At 38.5% G+C, this 22,691-nt stretch overlaps 4 protein-coding genes across 5 annotated transcripts; 1 reads left to right on the forward strand and 3 right to left on the reverse strand.

Annotated features, from left to right (window-relative positions):
* Positions 1-849: 849 nt before the first annotated feature.
* Positions 850-3,869, reverse strand: LOC103488981 (pentatricopeptide repeat-containing protein At1g60770). The gene is made up of 2 exons (XM_008447954.3): positions 3,561-3,869; positions 850-2,365 (listed from the first exon to the last, which is right to left on the reverse strand). The coding sequence occupies exons 1-2, from the start codon at positions 3,792-3,794 to the stop codon at positions 1,124-1,126; spliced, it is 1,476 nt and encodes a 491-aa protein (XP_008446176.2). The 5' UTR covers positions 3,795-3,869; the 3' UTR covers positions 850-1,123.
* A 961-nt stretch (positions 3,870-4,830) lies between these two features.
* LOC127151353 (uncharacterized) lies at positions 4,831-5,753 on the reverse strand. Its single transcript, XM_051090880.1, has 3 exons — positions 5,697-5,753; positions 5,387-5,618; positions 4,831-5,306 (listed from the first exon to the last, which is right to left on the reverse strand). Exons 1-3 carry the CDS (start codon positions 5,751-5,753, stop codon positions 4,831-4,833), a joined length of 765 nt encoding a protein of 254 aa, XP_050946837.1.
* Positions 5,754-6,263: 510 nt separating this feature from the next.
* Positions 6,264-7,465, reverse strand: LOC127151452 (L10-interacting MYB domain-containing protein-like). The gene is made up of 2 exons (XM_051091211.1): positions 7,050-7,465; positions 6,264-6,970 (listed from the first exon to the last, which is right to left on the reverse strand). The coding sequence occupies exons 1-2, from the start codon at positions 7,413-7,415 to the stop codon at positions 6,434-6,436; spliced, it is 903 nt and encodes a 300-aa protein (XP_050947168.1). The 5' UTR covers positions 7,416-7,465; the 3' UTR covers positions 6,264-6,433.
* An 11,382-nt stretch (positions 7,466-18,847) lies between these two features.
* LOC103488979 (uncharacterized) lies at positions 18,848-22,626 on the forward strand. Of its 2 annotated transcripts, XM_051091213.1 has the most exons (9): positions 18,849-19,208; positions 19,305-19,450; positions 19,544-19,638; positions 19,722-19,825; positions 20,426-20,526; positions 20,652-20,755; positions 21,306-21,743; positions 21,877-22,008; positions 22,424-22,626. In XM_051091213.1, exons 1-9 carry the CDS (start codon positions 19,196-19,198, stop codon positions 22,593-22,595), a joined length of 1,305 nt encoding a protein of 434 aa, XP_050947170.1. In that variant the 5' UTR covers positions 18,849-19,195; the 3' UTR covers positions 22,596-22,626. The 2 variants fall into 2 exon arrangements, with proteins under 2 accessions (XP_008446173.2, XP_050947170.1); XM_008447951.3 differs by having other exon boundaries at positions 18,848-19,450.
* The last annotated feature ends 65 nt before the right edge of the window (positions 22,627-22,691 follow it).

Below are 22,691 nucleotides of genomic sequence, written 5' to 3' on the forward strand. Positions count from 1 at the left end.
TTAGGATGTTAAAATGTTTTTTTTTTCCTTCTTTTTATCATGTCGATGAGATTTATGCTACAAATATCTGTCCATTATCCATTAAACGACTCTAATATCGACTTCAATCAATTTACAGAAGAACCGTTTTAAAACTATAAAACCTACAAAAATTAAACAAAATTAGCATTAAAAAAATTCAAACCATAAACTCTGTGGTTTATCTTCTTAATTGGATAACCACCTCACTTCAAACACATGATTAGAAAAATGAATTAAAATTACATGTGAAATAAATTTATTATCGTGAATCTATTTTTCTGAAAAGAAAAGTTGAAAAATATACTTATATCGACGCGTTTGAAGAATTTCAGAAAATGGTCATTTTTGCTTTGTTTTTTATTTATTTTGAAGTTCATTTTTCGATCGACAAAATACAGACATACATATGCATTTGAATTAATTTTGTTATCAATATATTCTAATTAATTTAGACTCTTTAATGTATGGACAACGTTGAGAGTTCTTTTTCATGAGGAATGTCTTCATCCCTGACTACTAAATATTAAACTGAAATTTTAATGAAGGAGAATAGAAGGGAAGGTCGGGATTGGAACATGGGAATGATTAATATGATTTTCTTTTTAATATTATGCTTTGCTAATACAACAATATTAAAGATTTTTTTAAAAAATTAAATACACTATTCAATAGGGGAAAGTGAAAACCATGACCATCATCAAATGCTGATACAACTTACAACTGCACACCAGAAAGCTGCATGTAGTTCCAAATTCGGTTAAATAAAAATCAAACTTAAAACTTACGGACTGAATTCAAAACTACAACGACACCTCTGAAGACGAACAATAAGGTAAGTGTTAACTAGTCTACTTACTGAAAGAAAAGTATATGAAGTACAGGAGCTTGGCAACTACCAACCGAAAAGATGTAAATGGGAAAGAAGTTCAATACAATTTGCATATGAACTTCATTTTTCAGCAACCAACAAGAGGTGGTGCTGTTGTGAGTATTTGACAACGACAGAAGGAAAAGTGACTTTATTTAAAATTAAATAACCATTGAAAAAAATCATTTCCCCCCTGAGCTTGGAATTTCAAAAGAAAAGTGATACAACAAAAGCTCATTCAATAGATATTTCGTTAAGTAACTTCTTGCAAGCCTCACTGACCTCCACATTCTCCATTTTCAACCGGCGATTCATCGAGGAACTTGTCCTTCCTGCTGCAGAGTATGTTCTAATCAATGATTCAAAAACTTCGGACTCTAAACTGTCAACTGTCTTCTTCACGATTTCAAGAAAACTCTCTGCTCCATCAACATCTTTTTCTTGCTCGAAATGGCTCATGAATGATTTAATGATCTCAGGAGAAGGCATCCATTTCCCACCATCTCCTTTACCTCTAGATACTGCTTTGGCAACACAATCACCTGCCAGTTTAAAGTCGCCATTTTTAAGATAATAGTCCAGAAAAATTTCCCAAGTTTTCGCATTAGGTCTAGCTCCTCTTTTTAGGGCTCGTTCCTTGAGCGCCATAGCTTTCTCTAGTAAACCCTCCTTGGTATAAGCTCCTATAAGAGCATTTGCAATCCTAATATCGTAAGTTGAGCACCCCGATTCCCATTCCTTGAAACATTTCTCCGCACCAGGTAAATCTTTCAATTTCAACAGTGTTTGAATCATATTGAGATAGCTTATATTTGCAGTTCTTGGAAAGGCCAACCTTAATGAGCGCCAAACGCTATAAACTTTAATCAGGTCACCAATTTGTCCATACAACGTAATGAGGAACTGAAAAGCAAAGAGATCTCGGGAAGTATTTATCTTCTCCAAGTCCATCAGCGCCTTAGCTGCCTTCTCGAACATGTTTGCATTAACATAAATTGAGGCTAAATTGCTATATGTTGTCCAATCTCCCTTAACTCCATCCCTCTTCATCTCATCAATAACCCGTTCCACACCAGAAATATCATTTAAAGCAGCAAGTGCCCTCATCCACACTACGTATGTATAGGAATCAAACGTTACATTGGCAGCCTTCATTTCCTGTATGATTGTAGGAACTTTATCCGGCTGCCCAATCTTCGTGTATAGGGTCATAAGGCAATTACATGGCATAGAGGTCAGCGGTAGATTGAGTTCCTTCATCTTTTCGAAGAGAGATTCAGCCTTTTCAGTCAATAATTCCTTGCAGTAACAGTTGAGAAGAGAGGAATAGGAAAGATGATTTTTTGATGATTCAGGAAGACTGACAAAGTAATTCTCAGCAGCAGCAATTCCTCGAGCCTTGGCTACTAAATCAAGATGTATTGCTTGATCACTTACTGTCTTGTTCATGCCCCTTTTGGCCATTGTTTCTGAAAGCTATACCATAGTTTCGTTATCAGAACTATCCCACCCAAGTAATATAAGCAATAACAATAAGCTATTTGCAATAGTTTCAACAAAGGAAATTAGACAGCCCTCCAGGTCCCCTCCTCCAAAAAGAAACATAACAATAAAAGAAGAGCAAATTGAAGAAAATAAATATTTATACTGAAAAATGTATAATTAGTAGCTTAACAACCACAGGAAGGAAGAGTGTAAATTGTAATAATGAAGTTCCAAGTTTCTTTATATCCATGAGTGTCCAAGCCAATTTACGTGCATCTCAACTAACTTCAGGAACAACACACTTGACACTAAAGAAACTTGTATCTGATGTTAGAATAAATGGTTAATTGTTTCTGTTTCTTCATGAATGGATGCATCATATCATGAAAAATACTAATAACTAAATTATAGAAAAAGATATGACTTTTCGAGTAGCCATGAATAAGTCTATAAATAAGATTCTTTTCTTTTTGGTCGAAGAGAACATCTTTTCCACAATCCTTTGTCTTCTTCAAAAGAACGTCTCTCCATTTTCAAAACCTCAACGTTCGGTAGATCTACAAAGTTTCGTTTTGATGCTACTCTTAGAAGAAAGGTGATTTGTTCTATCTTGGAGTCAATTACTCTCAAAACTCAAGCACTAAGGTGAGGTTTTGTCTTAAGGAGACAACATGAATTCGTTTCAGCTCAGATCTACATATATGATTTTCTTTTTTGTTGTGATGATAAAATTGATAAAATCTTAAGTAGGCGACTTACCATGGATTGAACTCGTCTTCTCTTGGCTCTAGATCATGATCACTATAATGATGAAGCGCAAAGTTCATAATTAATCTTAAATAATGGAATCACTTCTAGCATTATAATACTATTCTGTTGTCTGTTCTCTGTTCCATTCAACCATAGAATACTTCTCTGCAGATATATTAGTCTTTAACCCAAGGCTAAGAACTTAGGCTCCATAAGGTAATCATATGCTTTCACCAAGAAGAACGAGGAAAATTAAAAAAAAAAAAAAAAAAAAGGCAGGAGGTATCTATCGGGCTCTCAATTTTTCTATGGCTGAAATTTTCGAACAACAATGATTTAGACGAACTGAATTCCTATCAGATAAACCTTTCCACGAGTAAGACGAGTAGAACACAGAACCATTACAACAGAATTTCAAAGGTTTGGTTAGGCGAACCTTGAGAGCAGGATAGTACAGCTTCCTATCACGAAGCTTTTTGAGTGTATCTCCAACTTCCCATTTGAAAACTCGCTTGCGACTCTTGATGAACTTATTCAACTGCAGCCGGACGCTCTTCTCTGAGCCACCATCTTTAAAAAGCCTGATGTACAGTGCTTCTTCCAGATACTTCTCCGTCGACCTCTTCGCCAAATCCTTGCTGGGTTTGAACTTCCGTAACGGCAACGCCATTTTCCGGCACTTCTCACAGTGGTGGCAGAGCAGAAATGGTTTTAGTACTGATCCAGAGTCTAATCACAACCCTAACGTTCCGAACAGCGAGGGAGAGAGGGAGACAACTGGGCTCTTACTTTGGGGCGGATGGTTGGGGCCTAAAATGGACCGACAAAATTAGCCCACTGGGCTTACTTTTTGACCTGCATCTCTATCTCTTCTTATAACAATAGCATACTAGATAAATTAATTTTTTTAAAAAAGAAATTTTCAATTTATATATTTGTAGTATGTATCAATTTAGACCTTATATTAATAATCATATCAATTAAATCCAATATTAATCTAAATTTCAAATTAATAATGGTATCAATTTAAACCCTAAACTTATATACATGTATCAATTTAAACAATAAAAATAAAATGAAAGATATTAAAGAGAAATTTGGGACTTCCTACTTTTTTAAATTCTTTTGATGAAAGTATAAAGAGAAGAAAGATTTTGGTGCTTGAAATAAGCAAATCAAATGCTTAAATTATGGAATGATTGTTTAGGGAATGCTTTTCAAGTTATAATAATAAAATAGAATAAATTAACGAGACAAGGAATATATGACTTTTTTAACAAATTTGTAAAACTTAAGGACGAATCTATTAGGGGCCCGTTTGGTAACATTTCTGTTCCCTGTTTCCTGTTTCCTGTTTTCTGTTTCTTGTTCCCTGTTTCTTCTTTCTTTAGAACAAGAAACAGGAATATGTTTGATAACTGTTTCTGTTTCTTGTTTCTTTAAAAAAAGAAACAGAAACAGAAAATGTGTTTGGTAACTGTTTCTTGTTTCCTGTTTTTATTATTTATTGTTTAATAGTTTTGTTTGATTGCTCATCTTCAAGATTTATTTTTATTTTATTCACATGTAATTCAATTAAACATTAAGTTAAAATTTATGTCCTGCATTAAACATAAAAATGAAAATTATCAAAAGTACTTTATATCATTTAATACAAAAAGTCCTAGTGCACAAATAAAAGAAATAACATAAACATAAAATTGTATCTATCCTTCAAATGTTGCCCAAATTTGATTTGCAATATCATCTCTCGCTCGGGCCATTTCTCGTAAATGCTGTCGACTCACATCTAATTCAATTATATCCCTCTGCAAATTGGCCGAAAAATTATGTGTATCTTCAACGATCATTAATTCATTGCTAAAGTCATTGAAAAGATCATCTTCACGATCATTCAATCTAATATAATTGTGAACTGTGCAACATGCTATCGGTATATATTTTTGTGTCTTGATCGGGTACGGAGGCATTTGCTTAAGAATAGGAAATCGAGCCTTCAGCACACCAAAACAACGTTCGATGACATTTCGCAGTGAAGAATGTCGATAATTAAACACTTCTTCTCTACCTCGAGGGCGATGTCTCCTTTCTCTAAAATCTCGTAAATGATATCTTTGACCTCGAAATGGTGCTAAAAATCCTGGCATATTTGAATATCCTGAGTCGACAAGATAGTATTGATCTGCATGTAATAAAGCAAATAAAAAATTATCATAAACTCAAATATGGAATTAAAGTTTTGAAAAACACATAATTACTTACCTCTCTTAGGCATAGGAAATTTATTCTCGGGATTCTTGATACATTCTTGGAGTATACGAGAATCATTGGCCGATCCTTCCCAACCAGACATGACATACGTGAATAACATATCAAATGAACAAACACACATTATATTCCATGTTGTGTTAGTTTTTCTTCCACGAAACGGTATTTGTTCATTTTGGGGAATGCTTGCAGCAACATGAGTGCCATCAATAGCACCAATACAATCCTAAAGGATAATAAAAAAACATAAATATATTTCTAAACATTATATTTCTGAAAATAAATCAAAACGTTAAGGCATTACCTTAAAGAAAGGGTAATATTTTGAATTTGATACGATCTCCGTTGCTACAGTGTCCATATTGGGTGGACGAATAATTTCTCCACCAAGCTTGCAAACTTTCCTCAAAACCTTGTTAAAAGCTAGAGAAATAGTATGACCCGAATGTTGAAATCTTTCTGCTGCTATACGATTGCTTTCATTATGTGATATGATTAATAAGAATATAGCAACTTTTTCTTGAACGGTAAGATACCTAGATGATTTCAGATTTGTCTTTGATTTTAAATCTTCACAAAACCTTATGAATGTAATTCTTTTCATTCTAAAACAATCAAAACATCTACTATCGTTTCCATTTAACAACTCAATCACATAATCATGTCCTCTCAGTGCAGAGGTTCTACATGGTTGTTTTGAATATTGTATCCTGTTGAAGCTCATGTAGAATAAAGTAAAAAGGATGCAAATACCATCATCATCGTCGTCAGAATCAAAACCGTCATCAGAATGATTATCTTGAATCAAGTCCATATCAATTCACTAGTATATCCCTAAATCAAACACAAAAAATGTACAAATCAAAGACTATTTATGACATAATCCATCTCAATACATCAAACGTAGCCATGTTAAAAAACAACACAAACCATAAAGTCAATTGAAGTCCATATCAATTCAAAGTCAAACATACAAAATCCATGTTTAAGTCTAATATTAAAAAGTAAATGACATAATCCTAAAACATCCCTAAGTGACATCTAAAGACTATTTATGAAATCTCTCTTCCTTGAATCGGGCATGCGCAAAAATAGCTTTCTCCAAGCAAGATCTCCGTGCAAGAGTTTCAGTATTTTGGAATAAGCCTCTCCATCAACATCCTCCATTGTATTTAAAATGTCTAAACATTCCATCAACTCTTCATGGAGATCATCTTTTTTGTTTGATGTTTGACTCTCATCAACTTGACTAGATGTACAACCAAAAGATCTTTTCTCAAGGATGTCATTCTTTCTCTTTGCATTCTCCGCATATACATCTAAGAATGATGAGAAGAAACTGCCAAATTCGTCTTTCTTTCTTCGAAATCGTTTTTTGCTTTTTCCTTTATTATTCTCTTCAACACCAACGTTTGTGTTGCTTGCAACATCATTTTCATTTTCATCTTCAGAATCTGAAATAAGTCTTGTTGATGGGCAAGCATTTACACCTGTTGCAGTAGTATCTCCAAAAATCCTTACGAGCTTTTCATAATGTGGGCAACCACTTTTTCTAAACTTTTTAGCTCTCTTATTCACCTATAGAAAATGAAAACTGTTTAGCTCTCTTATTCGCCTAAAGATGATTAGCAATTGAAAAAAACTGCAACTATTATACCTTAAAAAGCTCATTCCATTGCTCCTCTTCAAGATTGATGGTACCTAATAATGGATCCCAACCATTTCCTGTCATATCACTCAATATCTTTTTGAAGTCTTTGTACATTTGTCTTAATTTGTTAAACTTATTTTTCAATTGATCGTGAGAATAATTATATCCTGCACTAGCAATTAGTTGGCTTCTCATATAATTCCAACTAGTCTTTGTAAATGTTGTAGTTGGTCGATTGCCTTTTGCAACCTCTTCATCCATTAAGTCTACAAACAAAGTTTCACTTTTATTTGACCATGGTCCCTCACCTTTTAATTCATCAATCTCAACAACGTCATCGACACAAAGTTGTTCAGTTGATTTTTGTGACATCCTTTCTACATAATGACAAATCCAAAAATTAGTGGCAAAATTAAAATAAACAAACAGAATGTTTATAGTTTAAACAACATATATCAGTTCAGTTCAAACATGGCTAATTGCAAAAGCAAAAGAAAACATAATAGAATTAATATATAGTTTAAACAACATATATTTATGTAATTAAGCTTTGAGATTGACAAGTTAATAGATTTTTATATATTTTTGTAAATACTGTTTCATGAACATTCATGATGAAATTATTAAGTCATGGCAGAAATCATAACTTAAGTTCTATTAGTAACAAATTAGATATATTGGTCAAGAAGACTGAACATTCTTGTCTCGAAATCAAATTCTATATTCAGTTCTCTTCTCTAACATTTCCATGGAATCATTGTACAATAACACTATGTTTACATACATCACAAATAAGTAATGTTTTTCAGTTTTCTAAAAAACAAAAACCATACATGTGGACCAAATATCAACACTACAAAGAGACTTCCCAACTTCTTGACTTTTAGGTTCCCTTCAATTTAATTACGATGTTGATGGAAAAATGGGAGTGATAGAGAAAAGTCTTTGGATGAAATTGGAAGCTGTACTGTTAAATATCATATGTTAAACATTCATATTTTATACAGAGAATGAAGTTAGTAGATGCATTCATATTCCATACTGGCTTGTTAAGCATACCAGGAGGATCTATCCATTTTCAACAACTTCTGTTTTCACCAAAATTTTCCTTTGAACTGAACAAACCAAGGTGAAAACAGAGCAGCTGGATGTATGCTATTGGTTTCAATCATGACTAATTGAATTCAAATCTCAGTTGGTGGGCAAAGACAGGACTGAAGTTTTACTGAGTATTAAATCTCTATGCAACCAATACATGTAACTCGGGTAAATCTAATTCAACAGCATTCGAACTTTTGTACTAAATCAGCATCAGAAATGGGAATTTGATATATCATGTTCAGCATGAGAAGAGAAATTGTTTCATTCGAGTTCACTAAATTTAGAAAAACCATAAAGACAGCATTTCTTGCAATCTGCAGTCCAAACATTAATTTTCCCATAAAATAACTAACAACAGGAGAAGATTATCCAATTGCAGGACTCTAGCATCTTGTAGTGAAACGAAGATCAATGGGCAAGGATTTGGAAAAGCCCACAAAAAAATCAAATACCTAAACTCATCCCAACTCTCAAAAAGGTATGATAGAAAGTATGCTAAGAGTTTGAACTTGAAAAGAAAGCCAAAGACAGAAAGCAAAACAATTCAAAGCGGCATTATATCAAACACCTACCATGCATATTAATAAGCAAATATTTTATCAAACAAGACAATGTCAGGAGAGAATTGAAAACAATAATACTCGAATTCGTAAACATTAAAAACATCCCCAATAGATAAAGAAGGAACAAACATACAGAAATTAAAGAACATAGCCCAAGAATCATGATCCTCTATTCTTTACTAGCTACCATAACGGCAATAAAACACAATTTGAAAGGCGGGAAGCAAAATAATTAAAGAACTTAAAATGAAGAACCAACCCAGAATACCAGAAGATTTACCCCAATAGATACTGCTAAACGCCGAAGCCTGCAGGAGTAAAGGGCATTCGCCAGCACAAAAAGTTGCGGTTTTTAGAGAAATCTGTAGTCGTTTTTCTTAGACGAGAGAAGACAAAACCGAAGAGAACAGCTAGCCGGAGAGAAGACAAAACCGAAGAGAAAACCTAGCCGGAGAGAAGACAAAACGGAGAAGGGAGATGCCTAGCCGGAGAGAATGGAGAAGACGAGTGGAAGAGGAAAAGAGAAACAAAAAGAAATAAAGATGGGAACGAAACGAGAGAAACTTGTTTTTTTTGTTCCCACAAATTCTTAGATAAAATAGAAACGTTCCTTATTATTTTGAGAACAAGAAACAGGAAACTTTATCAAACAAATTCGTTTCTTAAAAATTAGAAACAGAAACAGGAAACGAGAAACAGGAACGTTATCAAACGGGCCCTAGGTTGCCCACTCGCAATTTTTAATGTAAAAGAACGATTTCATTATAAAATTTGAAACTTGAAACTTGAAAGAGGATGTTTATAAATGATTGTTTAAAAGAAAAACATTAAAATTATTTATATAATATAGTAAAATCTATACCATTTATCCTACTTTATTTAAATTTTCTTTTTATGTTATATCTTAGAAATAGTTTTATTTTTTTCTTTTATTTCATAAAATTTCTTTTCTATTAGAAAACAAATTTTAGGAATTGTGTTTAACTAATCTTTCGGCATTAAAAGTTATTTATTTTATTTCTAATGTATGTTTCTTAAATTTTAAATTTTGCGTGTAATATAACTTTATTCTAAATTCTTTAGATTTTTTTTACCATCTGCCAAAAAATTTTGAATTCGTTGATATGATAAAACCAATAAAACACTATCAATCAATATAAGACTCAAACTTTCTTTTTTGTAGTAAATAAATTCGTGAATTTTAGAAAATATGTTTTTTAAATATAAAATTTAAAGTTTAATATCTACCCAGAAAAAATTTAAAGTTTAAACACAAATTAAGAATAAAATTAGAATTTTTGATAAATATTTGGTATTTTTTAAAAAGATTTTTCAAAAACTTATAAATTAAGTTATATTCAATTAAAATTTATAGCCACCATTAGAGTTAGTTGGTCTTATTGTTTGTTAGCTTACCTTCCATCACTTCTCCACAAAATCTAAAGTCAAACTAAGCTTTAAATGTTTAAACTAATACAAATTTTTTACATACCCTTTTCTTGAAAAAGTACATATTTCTTATATATTATATTCATTTCAATAACTTCTTATAATTCTAAGTACATTATGCTCCGTCTCATCGCTTTTCTTTATTTTCAAATTTGAACGTTAAATTATAAAGTTAGTTTTTATAATTTAAATTAGTTTTATAACCTTTTTAAATACTATAGGGTAATTAGTAGAGTTTTTTAAAAAATGAGAAAAGTTTTAAGTGAGAATGATTTGTATACCATTTATAAATGTTAACGAGAGATATATAAATCAATTAATTGAAACTGTTATCATTTGAAAATGATACAGATTAAATATACATTTGTAACGACCCAATTTAATTTAACTAACGTCCGAGCATGGAGTCTTACCGGAAAAACCACAATAATTAAATGGATTACCAAAATTTAGGTGGATGGAGCCAATTTAGTCCTGGCGGCTCGGCTGGAAGAAGACAGGACCGGCTCGGCTCGGTACAGGAAGCTACGCGGGCGGCTCGGCTTGCAACAGGGAGGGGATGCGGCTCGGCTCGCGTCAGCAAGGAGGCGCGGCTCGGCTTGCAGTGCAGGCGGCGCGGCGCGGCTTGCACGCGGGGAGAGCTAGGCACGTGTGGGCACGGGCGCGGGTTCGGTTTCGGGTTCGGGCGAGCGGGCGCGGGGCGGTTCCGGGTTCGGGTTCGGCGGCTGGAGGCGCGCGAGGCTTAGCTGCTGGATTTCAGTCGGCGCGACGGCTGGCTGGCGAACGTTCCGGCTGCGCTGCGTCGGATCTAAGCGGCGCGACGTGGCTGGGCGTGTGAACGACGGCGTTGCGGGCACGGCTTGGCTGAGGAATCGGCTGCGGCTCCTCAGCGTTGGATCGGGGCGTCGCGACGCGGCTGACTGCCCTTCCTCGGATCGACGCGGCGCGGCTGGTTCCGGCTGCAAACACGACTGGCGTGCGTAGCTGATCCTCGGCGTGCGGTGGCTTGACTTGGTTTGATGTCTCCGGCGCGGCTGGGCGTGTGGCGTGGGTAGGCGGCTAGGGTTTCGGCGGCGGCGGCGGCTTAAATGCTTTCTTTCTTCTTTTCTTTTTTTTTTTTTTTTTTTTTTTTTTTTTTTGATTTTCTTATGCGCGTCCCGAGGCTGCTTTAAAGAGAGAATTTATCTTTTTTTCTTTTTCTAATTCCTTTAATTAATTAGAAATAACCACCTACCATATCTCCAAATCTTTTGGAATTTACCAATTAACCCCCAACTGGTCCCCACATTTCTCCCTTAACCGACCAACCTTAGTTTTATAAAACTTCCCCAATTATTTCCAAAAAATACTTATTATCATAAACCAAATGAAGATTTTCAACCTTAATTACTCGAGAATTAAAAAGACAAGGTTCTTCCAAGAAGTTTAAAATTCCCATAACCACACTTAATATTAATATTATTAGTGGTCCAAAATAACAAAGGAAACCGAAAAATGTTGGGCGTTACAATCTTCCCTCCTAAAAAAAAACTTTCGTCCTCGAAAGTTCTAATCCTCGAACAGCTCGGGGTGCTGGGCTCTCATGTCCTCTTCTTTCTCCCACGTTGCCTCTTCCACTCCATGGTTTTGCCAAAGGATTTTGACCAGTGGGATTTCTCGACTGCGAAGCTTCTTGACCTCCCTTGCCAGGACCTCGACAGGCTGCTCCTCGTAGCTCAGATTCTCGCTAACCTGCAGTGGCTCGAAGTCCACCACATGTGTTGGGTCTGCGACATATTTCCTCAGCATGGAGATATGGAATACGTCGTGCACTGCAGCAAACGATGGGGGTAGCGCCAAGCGGTAAGCCACGGGGCCAATCCGCTCCAATATCTCGAACGGCCCTACGAAGCGTGGGCTCAGCTTCCCCTTCTTCGCGAACCTCAGAACACCCTTCATAGGCGCTACCTTCAGAAAGACCATATCTCCCACTTTAAACTCGAGGTCCTTACGTCGTACATCAGCGTAACTCTTCTGTCTGCTCTGGGCTGTCAGCATACGAGCTCGGATCTTCTGTATGGCTGCGTTGGTCGTCTGCACTAACTCGGGGCCTAGCATCCTCTGCTCTCCAACCTCGCCCCAGCAGACAGGGGATCTACAGCACTTGCCATACAGAGCCTCGAACGGTGCCATACCGATAGTAGCCTGGTAGCTGTTGTTATAGGCAAACTCCATCAGATGCAGATGGGAGTCCCAACTTCCTGAAAACTCTAGTACGCAGGCTCGCAGCATGTCTTCTAAAATCTGGTTCAATCTCTCTGTCTGACCATCAGTCTGAGGGTGGAATGCCGTGCTGAAGTCCAACCTTGTACCTAATGCAAGTTGAAGTCCTTTCCAGAACTTCGATGTGAAACGGGCGTCTCTGTCTGAAATGATGGATACGGGTACTCCATGTAGTCTCACAATCTCTGTCATATATAGCTGCCCCCACTTACTGGCAGTGTAAGTGGATTTCCCTGGCACGAAATGGGCCGACTTCGTGAGTCTGTCGACCACGACCCAGATCACCGTGTAGCCCCTTAGGGTCTTGGGCAGTCCCGTAATAAAATCCATCGACACACTCTCCCACTTCCACCCTGGCACACTCAAGGGTTGCAACAACCCTGCTGGATGCTGCCTAGGTGCCTTCACCTGCTGGCACACCAAGCATCTACTGACAAAGTCTGCCACATCCCTCTTCATGCCCCTCCACCAATAGACACTCCTTAAGTCCTGGTACATCTTCGTACTCCCAGGGTGCATGGTAAACGGGGAACTGTGAGCCTCAGTCAAAAGCTCCGTCTTAACTGCGCTGTCTTCCGGCACACACAGGCGTCCTTCAAACATAAGGCCATCGTCAGAGGATATGGAGAAGCCTTCACCTTGCTCTGTCCCTACCACGCGACGCTTCTCTGCCAAATAAGGATCATTCAGCTGAGCAGCAATGATCTTTTGCCTCAAGGTTGGCTGAACTGTCAACTGAGCCAACTGTGCGGTAACCTCACCTACTGAGACTGCAATCTCTGCCCTCTCAAAGTCCCTGAGTAAGGGGGTCTGCTTGGTGATTAGCGCTGCTGAATGTGCAACTTTCCTACTTAGCGCATCAGCCACTACATTCGCTTTACCTGGGTGGTATAGGATCTCGCAGTCGTAGTCTTTCACCAACTCAAGCCACCTCCTCTGCCTCATGTTCAACTCCTTCTGGGTGAAGAAGTACTTCAGGCTCTTATGATCGGTGTAAATCTGAATCTTCTCACCGTACAGATAGTGCCTCCATATCTTCAGTGCAAAGACTACAGCTGCCAACTCCAAGTCATGGGTAGGGTAGTTCTGCTCATGGATCTTCAACTGGCGGGAGGCATAAGCAACTACCTTACCCTGCTGCATCAGGACACAACCTAGTCCCTTCTTGGAGGCGTCACTATAGATTACAAAGTTTCCCGAACCATCGGGCACTGTCAGGACCGGTGCAGTCACTAGCTTCTGTTTGAGCTCCTGAAAGCTCCTCTCGCAAGCTGGGCTCCAGACAAAAGGGGTTCCCTTCTTGGTCAACTGGGTCAACGGGCTGGCTATACGTGAGAAGTCTTCCACGAACCTCCTGTAGTAACCTGCCAAGCCCAGAAAACTTCGAATTTCACTAACCGTGGACGGTCGGGTCCAGTTGGTCACCGCTTCAATCTTTGCGGGATCTACTGAAACTCCCTCACTGGAAACCACGTGGCCAAGAAACGTCACCTTCCTTAACCAGAATTCACACTTGGAGAACTTGGCATACAACTTGTTGGCTCGAAGGGTCTCCAAAACTTGGTGTAAGTGCTCCTCGTGCTCAGCCTCAGTTTTTGAGTAAATGAGGATGTCGTCAATGAAGACTATGACGAACGAGTCTAGAAACTCCTTAAACACCCTGTTCATCAGATCCATGAATACTGCAGGAGCGTTAGTCAAGCCGAAAGACATCACAACGAATTCGTAATGTCCGTACCTCGATCGAAAGGCCGTCTTGGGGATGTCACCGTCCCTAATCCTCAACTGGTGATAGCCTGATCGCAGGTCGATCTTGGAGAAGACGGTGGCTCCCTGCAACTGATCGAACAGGTCATCAATCCTGGGCAAGGGGTAGCGGTTTTTGACTGTCACCTTGTTCAGCTCTCGGTAGTCAATACAAAGGCGCATTGACCCATCCTTCTTCTTCACGAACAATACTGGGGCTCCCCAAGGCGACACACTGGGCCGGATGAAGCCTTTGTCCAGCAACTCCTGTAACTGGACCTTCAACTCCTTTAGTTCGGCTGGAGCCATTCTGTAAGGGGCCCTCGAGATTGGGGCAGTGCCCGGCTCTAACTCGATAGCGAAGTCTACTTCTCTGGGAGGCGGAAGTCCTGGAAGTTCGTCTGGAAAAACGTCGGGGTACTCTCTTACCACTGGTTCGGAAGATAGGGAAACTTCCGGCTCTCTCACATCCACTACGCTTGCCAAAATACCCCAAGTACCCTGGCTGAGTAGTTTACTAGCCTTCATGGCTGAGATGACCTTGGGTATACATACCATGCCTGCCCCCCTGAATTTGAAACTAGCCTCGGAGGGAGGGTTGAAGACAACTTCCTTGCCATAACAGTCTATATTTGCATGGTTGGCTGATAGCCAATCCATGCCTAGTATCACATCAAAATCCTGCATGTCTAACACTAGCAAGGTCACGTCTAACATACGATTCGCTATCTCTACCCGACATGCCTTTATTTGTTCTTTGGATAACAGGACCTCCCCAGATGGAGTAGAAACCGACAAAACACTACCCAAAGGCTCTACCTCTAAACCCACATGCTGAACGAAAACGGAGGATATAAACGAGTGGGATGACCCAGAGTCAAATAGCACAAAAGCATAGTGCCCCAAAATTGGGAGCGTACCTGTCACCACAGTGCCAGCTCGCTCGGCCTCCTGCCGGGTAGTGGCGAAAACTCTCCCCTGCTGGGCCGCAGAAGGCTGGGGCGGTGTCGCCTCAAAGGGTTTCCGAGGACACATATCAGCAGTGTGCCCCGGCTGTCTGCACCTGAAGCAGACTCCACTCCCAGCCAAGCAACGACCTCCGTGGACTCTCCCGCAGGTAGTACAAGCAGGTAGCTCTCTCAGAGTCCTCCCGGCTGCTGCAAGCTCCCGTCGGTGTCTCTGGAAGACACCTCCTGACCTCAGTGTTCGCTGCGGTGCTACGTCAGGCTGCGTCTCAACCTTTCTCTTCTGTCCCAAGGCTGACCCTCTGCCGGCAGCCTTAGACGCATCGGCTCTCTCAGGCAGGCTCAAATCCAGTGCTATACGTAGTGCATCAGCATGCGTGGCTGGGCGGAGGGCTCTGACAATGCCCTGAAGGTCTAGCCTGAGTCCTCTAACAAATTTCTCCGTCCTGGCAGCCTCATCTCTTACCATATCGGGAGCAAAGCGGGACAGCATATCGAACTCGGCGTCGTACTGCTCCACCGTCATGTCGCCTTGCTCCAAGTTTAGGAACTCTTGCAGCTTGGCGTGCTTCACATTGGCGGAGAAAAACTTAGCATAGAAGTTCTCCTTGAACTGCTCCCATGTTATTTTGCTTACATCGCCCCCTAGCATTCTCTCCGCGGTCTCCCACCAGGCGGTGCCCCTGTCCTCCAAGAAGAAGACTGCACACTGCACCTTCTGGTCTTCTGGGCACTTCATGTACCGGAAAATGGTCTCTATGGACGTCAACCACATTTGGGCCTTTGTGGGGTTGTCCATGGATCCGTCAAAGGTCTTGGGATTATACTTCCTGAAATCCCGTAAGTGTTTCGCCTCGGCCGACAGTTGAACTGGTACTGGTTGAGCTTCCTCAGGGGCTGGAGGAGCGACGGCCTGAGCCTGAACAGGGGCGGCCTGGGCCTGAGCAGGGGCGGCCTCGGCCTGAACAGGGGCGGCCTGGTTCTGCTGGGCGGCAAGGAAAGGCGCCAAAGCAGCTTGCAGCATGTCCTGATAACGCTGCTCCATCGCGGCGAGATCCGCCTGGGTGACCGGTGCGTTTGGGTCGACTGCCGGTGCAACAGGTGGCGCCTCCGGCTGGCCACGACCGGCTCCTCTGCCTCCCCTACCACCTCCTCGGCGTGTACCTCTACGTGGCGGCATTCTCCCTAAAATTCACCAACAAACTTTTCACCACAAGAACTTATCACCTTATATCTAGGTCTTAGACTATTCAGGCAAAATTGTAATCTTAACATTAGCAAGGCTTTAGACATACCTGGCGAGTGCCGAAGGACCGTATTGCCATAGGGTGAAGTAAAAACCAAAAACAAAAATGACTTACATTGTAGGTCAGTCTACAGAACCTAAAACACTGTGCTCTGATACCAACTGTAACGACCCAATTTAATTTAACTAACGTCCGAGCATGGAGTCTTACCGGAAAAACCACAATAATTAAATGGATTACCAAAATTTAGGTGGATGGAGCCAATTTAGTCCTGGCGGCTCGGCTGGAAGAAGACAGGACCGGCTCGGCTCGGTACAGGAAGCTACGCGGGCGGCTCGGCTTGCAACAGGGAGGGGATGCGGCTCGGCTCGCGTCAGCAAGGAGGCGCGGCTCGGCTTGCAGTGCAGGCGGCGCGGCGCGGCTTGCACGCGGGGAGAGCTAGGCACGTGTGGGCACGGGCGCGGGTTCGGTTTCGGGTTCGGGCGAGCGGGCGCGGGGCGGTTCCGGGTTCGGGTTCGGCGGCTGGAGGCGCGCGAGGCTTAACTGCTGGATTTCAGTCGGCGCGACGGCTGGCTGGCGAACGTTCCGGCTGCGCTGCGTCGGATCTAAGCGGCGCGGCGTGGCTGGGCGTGTGAACGACGGCGTTGCGGGCACGGCTTGGCTGAGGAATCGGCTGCGGCTCCTCAGCGTTGGATCGGGGCGTCGCGACGCGGCTGACTGCCCTTCCTCGGATCGACGCGGCGCGGCTGGTTCCGGCTGCAAACACGACTGGCGTGCGTAGCTGATCCTCGGCGTGCGGTGGCTTGACTTGGTTTGATGTCTCCGGCGCGGCTGGGCGTGTGGCGTGGGTAGGCGGCTAGGGTTTCGGCGGCGGCGGCGGCTTAAATGCTTTCTTTCTTCTTTTCTTTTTTTTTTTTTTTTTTTTTTTTTTTTTTTTTGATTTTCTTATGCGCGTCCCGAGGCTGCTTTAAAGAGAGAATTTATCTTTTTTTCTTTTTCTAATTCCTTTAATTAATTAGAAATAACCACCTACCATATCTCCAAATCTTTTGGAATTTACCAATTAACCCCCAACTGGTCCCCACATTTCTCCCTTAACCGACCAACCTTAGTTTTATAAAACTTCCCCAATTATTTCCAAAAAATACTTATTATCATAAACCAAATGAAGATTTTCAACCTTAATTACTCGAGAATTAAAAAGACAAGGTTCTTCCAAGAAGTTTAAAATTCCCATAACCACACTTAATATTAATATTATTAGTGGTCCAAAATAACAAAGGAAACCGAAAAATGTTGGGCGTTACAACATTAGGGACAATAACTTTTTAAAATTTCATAGGTTTAACTCCTAGATTTTGAGATTTGCAATTTCTTTTGGTTTTTGAACTCTTAAAATCTAGTTAGTTCTAAAATTTTAAACTGTATGTTTAACTACTTTTAAGAAATTATTTATATCTTCAATTTTATGTCCACTAAACTATTGAGTTTTCAATTTTATATATTGATATTTATTCTATTAACTATTTTTTAAAACTCATGTACATATATTAATCAGAACAAAATTAGAATTTTTAATTTGAATATGAAATAAAATTTAAATTTATATCTAAAAGATCACTTATATTTGTATATAAATTTAGAAATACTAAATAATTTTAAAGAACATGTTTGGAACAAGAAATGAAACTGTGAAATTTACACTCACATAATTCAACATATAATAAGACATTTTGTGTGATTTTCGATTGCTTTTTGATTGACAATTTAAAAATTAAATTAAAACATGAACTATATTCCCCTAACTCCTCTCCAAACACCATAGTCCAAGCACCCATGAAATTTATAATACACACGGAATAGTTGCAAAAATATAACAATTAAATTTGAAATAATTAAGTATATAACAACATTTAAAAAAAACTACAAATATAGCAAAATCTGTCAAAGTCTATTAACGATAGACTCTATCATTGATAGACCATGTTGTAAATATAGAAAGTGTATAATTGATAGACCATAAGAATGTACTGCTAATAGACACTTTTAGCGATATAAGTCTATCACAAATAGATTTTGTTATATTTATAGTTTATTTAAAATATTGTTATATACTTAAATATTATTTTTCAAATTAACACAAATTATAATTACCCCATACACACAAAATCGAAAATTTTGAAGTTGATAATATAATTAAAAAAAAAAAATGAAAGAACCAAATGGACACAAAAGGTACAGAGACCGTTGATAATTGGGTAAATGTTGGTATAATAATATAAACAAAGTTAGGAATTTGGGGAATTTTCTAGGGGTTTCTCCAATGAACATAAAAGTGGGGTCCTCAAAACCAAAACTTGTGGGAGTAGAAATCAAAGACTAAAAGAAACGTGGCGTTAATCCCATTGAGTCATATCTTGTCATTTTTTGGCCTTTTAATTTTATTTAGCCCCCATACACTTTTTTCTCTCTCCCTTATGCGTCTATTGTAGTTTAGCTAAACTTCCACAACCACAAATACAACACTCTTCTTTTTCTTCTTCTTCTTCTTCTTCTTCTTCTTCTTCTTCTTCTTCTTTATTCGTTTATTCATCTAATTTCCTCATTTTGAATACACACAAAAATCCACCAACTAAAAATAAAATGATAAAATAATCATGCAACCCATGCAAGGAAACACACAAAGCACGTGACGCTAGCACGTGTTCAGACCCATCCATCTAACGTCTAACTTCCTTCTCTATATTATTTACTTAACAACTTGTAACTTCGCCTAATAATTCTAAACAACCACCGTCTGCGGCGGCGAAAATCGAGTAATGAAAACGATCGGTTCGTGGGCAGCTGTGGTTTTCCTTTTTTGGGAACTGTTTTTGAGTTCTGTTGTTCATTTGGCTTATGCTTTGTATATTTTTACCTCCGCTGTAGCTGGTGATGTTTCGGACTCCTTTAGAAAGTTTAAATTGGTCGATTTTGACCCCAAAACGGCGCCGCCGTCGTCCTCGTCGAGAAATTCTGACCAGCATCTTCCTCCGATTGTTTTGGTCCATGGAATTTTTGGTTTTGGAAAAGGGGTCTGTAATTTATGACCATCATTTTTTTTCTTTTTAATTTCTGTTCTTGATGTTTTTTCACTTTTTGTTTTATGTAATTTAATTTGGTTTCAGAGATTAGGGAGCTTATCGTATTTTGCTGGGGCGGAGAACAAAGATGAAAGGGTTCTTGTGCCCGATTTGGGGTCCTTAACCAGCATTCACGACAGGTTAAAAACAAAAAAATCGATGTTTGTTTGAAGTTTTTGTGATTTTCTGTTTTTTTGTTTAGTTTATGGAAATTGGATTGCAGGGCTCGTGAATTGTTCTATTATTTGAAAGGTGGAAAAGTCGATTTCGGTGAAGAGCACAGCAGAGTTTTTGGTCACTCGCAATTCGGCCGCCTGTATGAACAAGGTCAATTAGGATTCGTGTTTCTTTCTTTCTTTCTTTTTTTTTTTTTTTTGTTAATGGTAAATTTCAAAATCCACCTTCTCAAGTAGTTGTTGTAGTTATACGTTCTATGATCAATTTAGTCAAAATATTCAAATTCTCTCACATTTATACAATTATATAATAGATTTAACTTTTTAACTCATATTTTGAGGGAGAAATTACAGTATAAGAAAATTTTATATTCTATGACTTTGTCTAACACATTCTTTACTGCTTAACAGTCAATGAAATTTATTGCCATCGTCTCAAGGGCTTATTTTGACTCATGTTATTTTGAAATCATATCTAGTATATTACTAGTGATATCTAAAATTTTACTATATTTTGTAAACAAATTTAACTTTAAAATTTTTTTGTTATATAACAACATTTTGTGAAACCTGAACTTAAACGGACAGATTGTATGTGTTGAGAGAAGGTCGGTAGGTTCAAATCTAACAACTATTAACTCAAAGTAAAGTAAACAAACAAAATGCGCAAGTTTGAAAAAAAATATATTTTTCTGATCCTATTTTCCCCTGTTTTTTTTTTTTTTTTTTTGTATTTGATTGATAAATTCAGGGGAGTATCCTGAATGGGACGAGGATCATCCTATTCACATCGTGGGGCATTCCGCCGGAGCTCAGGTTGCTCGCCTACTTCAACAAATGCTCGCCGACAAGGTCACTTTAAAAACAAAACATTACTATAATAACTTGTTCTATTCATGTTCATGTTCTTTTTTTCAACATATTTTCTTACGTTCCAATGTGAATGTTTGTTATGTGTCTGTTGAATTTGGGTGCAGGCATTCAAGGGCCACGACAACACATCGGAGAATTGGGTTTTAAGTATAACGGCTATATCAGGGGCCTTCAATGGAACCACAAGAACTTACTTGGATGGAATGCAGTGAGTTTCTCTCTAAAATTTTACTTACCTTCAACTTAGACTAGACCAATTGTTTAAAAATATATATAAGTTTCCAAATGAAATTAAGACATCGATTATATAACAATGACCTAGAACGGAAATTTGCCGTCTATTTAAAGTCACCACCAGATTATTTTAAGTTTCAACTTTTGTTTGATATTTGAAAGAATTCATTTTAGTAGTGGATTTGAAACACTTGTGAAATGTGAAAAGTATTGATGAGTTGAATTTTTTTTTTTTTTAATATATATATAGAATGGAGTATTTTCGAAGGGAATACAAAGTTTAGGGAGATTTTTATGGTCCTCTTGTTAACTATACAGATTTAAGATAATACAAGTGCGTTGAGTTCAACTAGTCATTTTGTCCGAGTTGATAGTTCATGTTATTTAGGACAAATTTGATATGATCTTGAAGTGCTTTTATTCTCGTAGGAGGTTATCACAAGCAACATTTAGTTTATTAACTTTAAACTTTTGAGTTCGAACAATGTCTAAAGTTTTCGGTTTGGACTTTCTTTTGTTTCCAGACCAGAAGACGGAGAGACCATGAAACCAATAAGTCTGCTACAGCTTTGCCGAGTTGGGGTAATAGCTTATGAGTGGTTGGACATTGGCTGGTTGAAAAAATATTACAACTTTGGATTTGACCACTTCGACATGTCATGGAAGAAAATGGGAATTTTGGGTCTGTTCAAATGTTTATTGGGAAATACTGGTCCATTTGCTTCTGGAGATTGGATTCTTCCTGATCTTACAATTCAAGGATCAATGAGATTGAATAGCCATTTGCAAACCTTTAAAAGCACTTATTATTTCAGCTATGTTACAAAGCCTCCAAGAAAAATCTTTGGTCTCACTGTTCCTTACAGTATCATTGGAATCCACCCTCTGCTTTCTATCAGAGCATTGCAAATGAGCCGGTGGCAATTTCCTTCCGAGCTCTCGCCACCGTATAAAGGCTACCGGTGAGTTTTGTAAGTAGTTTTAAAGAAGAAAAACAATCACGGATTATTTTCTCACCAATTAATATTGATTTTCACTTGAAACTTTTAAATCAATCGGTGATTTAGTAGTATACTCGTGCTCATTGATGTGCAGGGATGAGGATTGGCAAGAGAATGATGGGGCATTAAACACAATATCTATGACTCACCCACGTTTTCCAATTGAACATCCAAGCCATTTTGTTCATAATGAATCTGAATCTCAGTCTTTGGAACCTGGCATCTGGTTAGTCTACAACTCTTTTTAAAGCATTCTCTCCCGTGATTTGAACTTTCGTGACGTTTCAAAATAGAAATCTTTACAAAATTTTGGATGAAAATTGAACAATCAAACCATGTAACGGTAACCTAAAATCAATTTGATGATGCAAGTTTTCATTCTAGGTCAACGACCCATTATTTTTATTGCAATTAATATATATATATAAAAAAAAAAACTCCACAGAATTTCGGATTTATTGAAGTATTTTTGCAACTTTTGAAAGACTAGTACGATATCTTAGAACAAATGGTCGAATTCAAGAGCATTTTTTATAATGTAAAAAAATCATCTCACTTCTACTAATTTTAGAACTGTATAGTAATTCTATTTATAAAATATTTAATTATGCTTTTCAACGTTGTGAAATTCTGGATTTTAGGTACTACAAGATTGTTGAGGCAGATCACATATCATTCATTATTAATCGGGATCGAGCAGGAGTTCAATTCGATCTGATATACGACACAATTTTTGAGCGTTGTAGAAAACATATATGTAGAAGGAAACAACAACTGATCCTGCCAAACCGAAACACTGAAGTGCAATCGTGAAAGACAATCAATAAAAGATTTTACTTCCTCACATTCATGGAATTATTTTCTCAATGATATTCTTTCTTGGTTTACCTGAGTTACTAACATCTTCGA

This window comes from Cucumis melo, chromosome 10, assembly GCF_025177605.1.
Source record: "Cucumis melo cultivar AY chromosome 10, USDA_Cmelo_AY_1.0, whole genome shotgun sequence".
Classification (NCBI taxonomy): Eukaryota; Viridiplantae; Streptophyta; class Magnoliopsida; order Cucurbitales; family Cucurbitaceae; genus Cucumis; species Cucumis melo.

Bases quoted from the DNA above. Each gene is read 5' to 3' on its own strand.
- LOC103488981 (XM_008447954.3), bottom strand. From the start codon at position 3,794: ATGGCGTTGCCGTTACGGAAGTTCAAACCCAGCAAGGATTTGGCGAAG. The intron at 2,366-3,560 runs GTTCGCCTAACC...ACTATGGTATAG, and splicing joins TGTACTATCCTGCTCTCAAG to CTTTCAGAAACAATGGCCAA.
- LOC127151353 (XM_051090880.1), bottom strand. From the start codon at position 5,753: ATGGACACTGTAGCAACGGAGATCGTATCAAATTCAAAATATTACCCT. The intron at 5,619-5,696 runs GTAATGCCTTAA...ATTATCCTTTAG, and splicing joins AATATTACCCTTTCTTTAAG to GATTGTATTGGTGCTATTGA. The intron at 5,307-5,386 runs GTAAGTAATTAT...TATTACATGCAG, and splicing joins ATTTCCTATGCCTAAGAGAG to ATCAATACTATCTTGTCGAC.
- LOC127151452 (XM_051091211.1), bottom strand. From the start codon at position 7,415: ATGTCACAAAAATCAACTGAACAACTTTGTGTCGATGACGTTGTTGAG. The intron at 6,971-7,049 runs GTATAATAGTTG...CATTTTCTATAG, and splicing joins AATGGAATGAGCTTTTTAAG to GTGAATAAGAGAGCTAAAAA.
- LOC103488979 (XM_008447951.3), top strand. From the start codon at position 19,196: ATGAAAACGATCGGTTCGTGGGCAGCTGTGGTTTTCCTTTTTTGGGAA. The intron at 20,756-21,305 runs GTGAGTTTCTCT...TTTTGTTTCCAG, and splicing joins ACTTACTTGGATGGAATGCA to ACCAGAAGACGGAGAGACCA. The intron at 22,009-22,423 runs GTTAGTCTACAA...TCTGGATTTTAG, and splicing joins TCTTTGGAACCTGGCATCTG to GTACTACAAGATTGTTGAGG.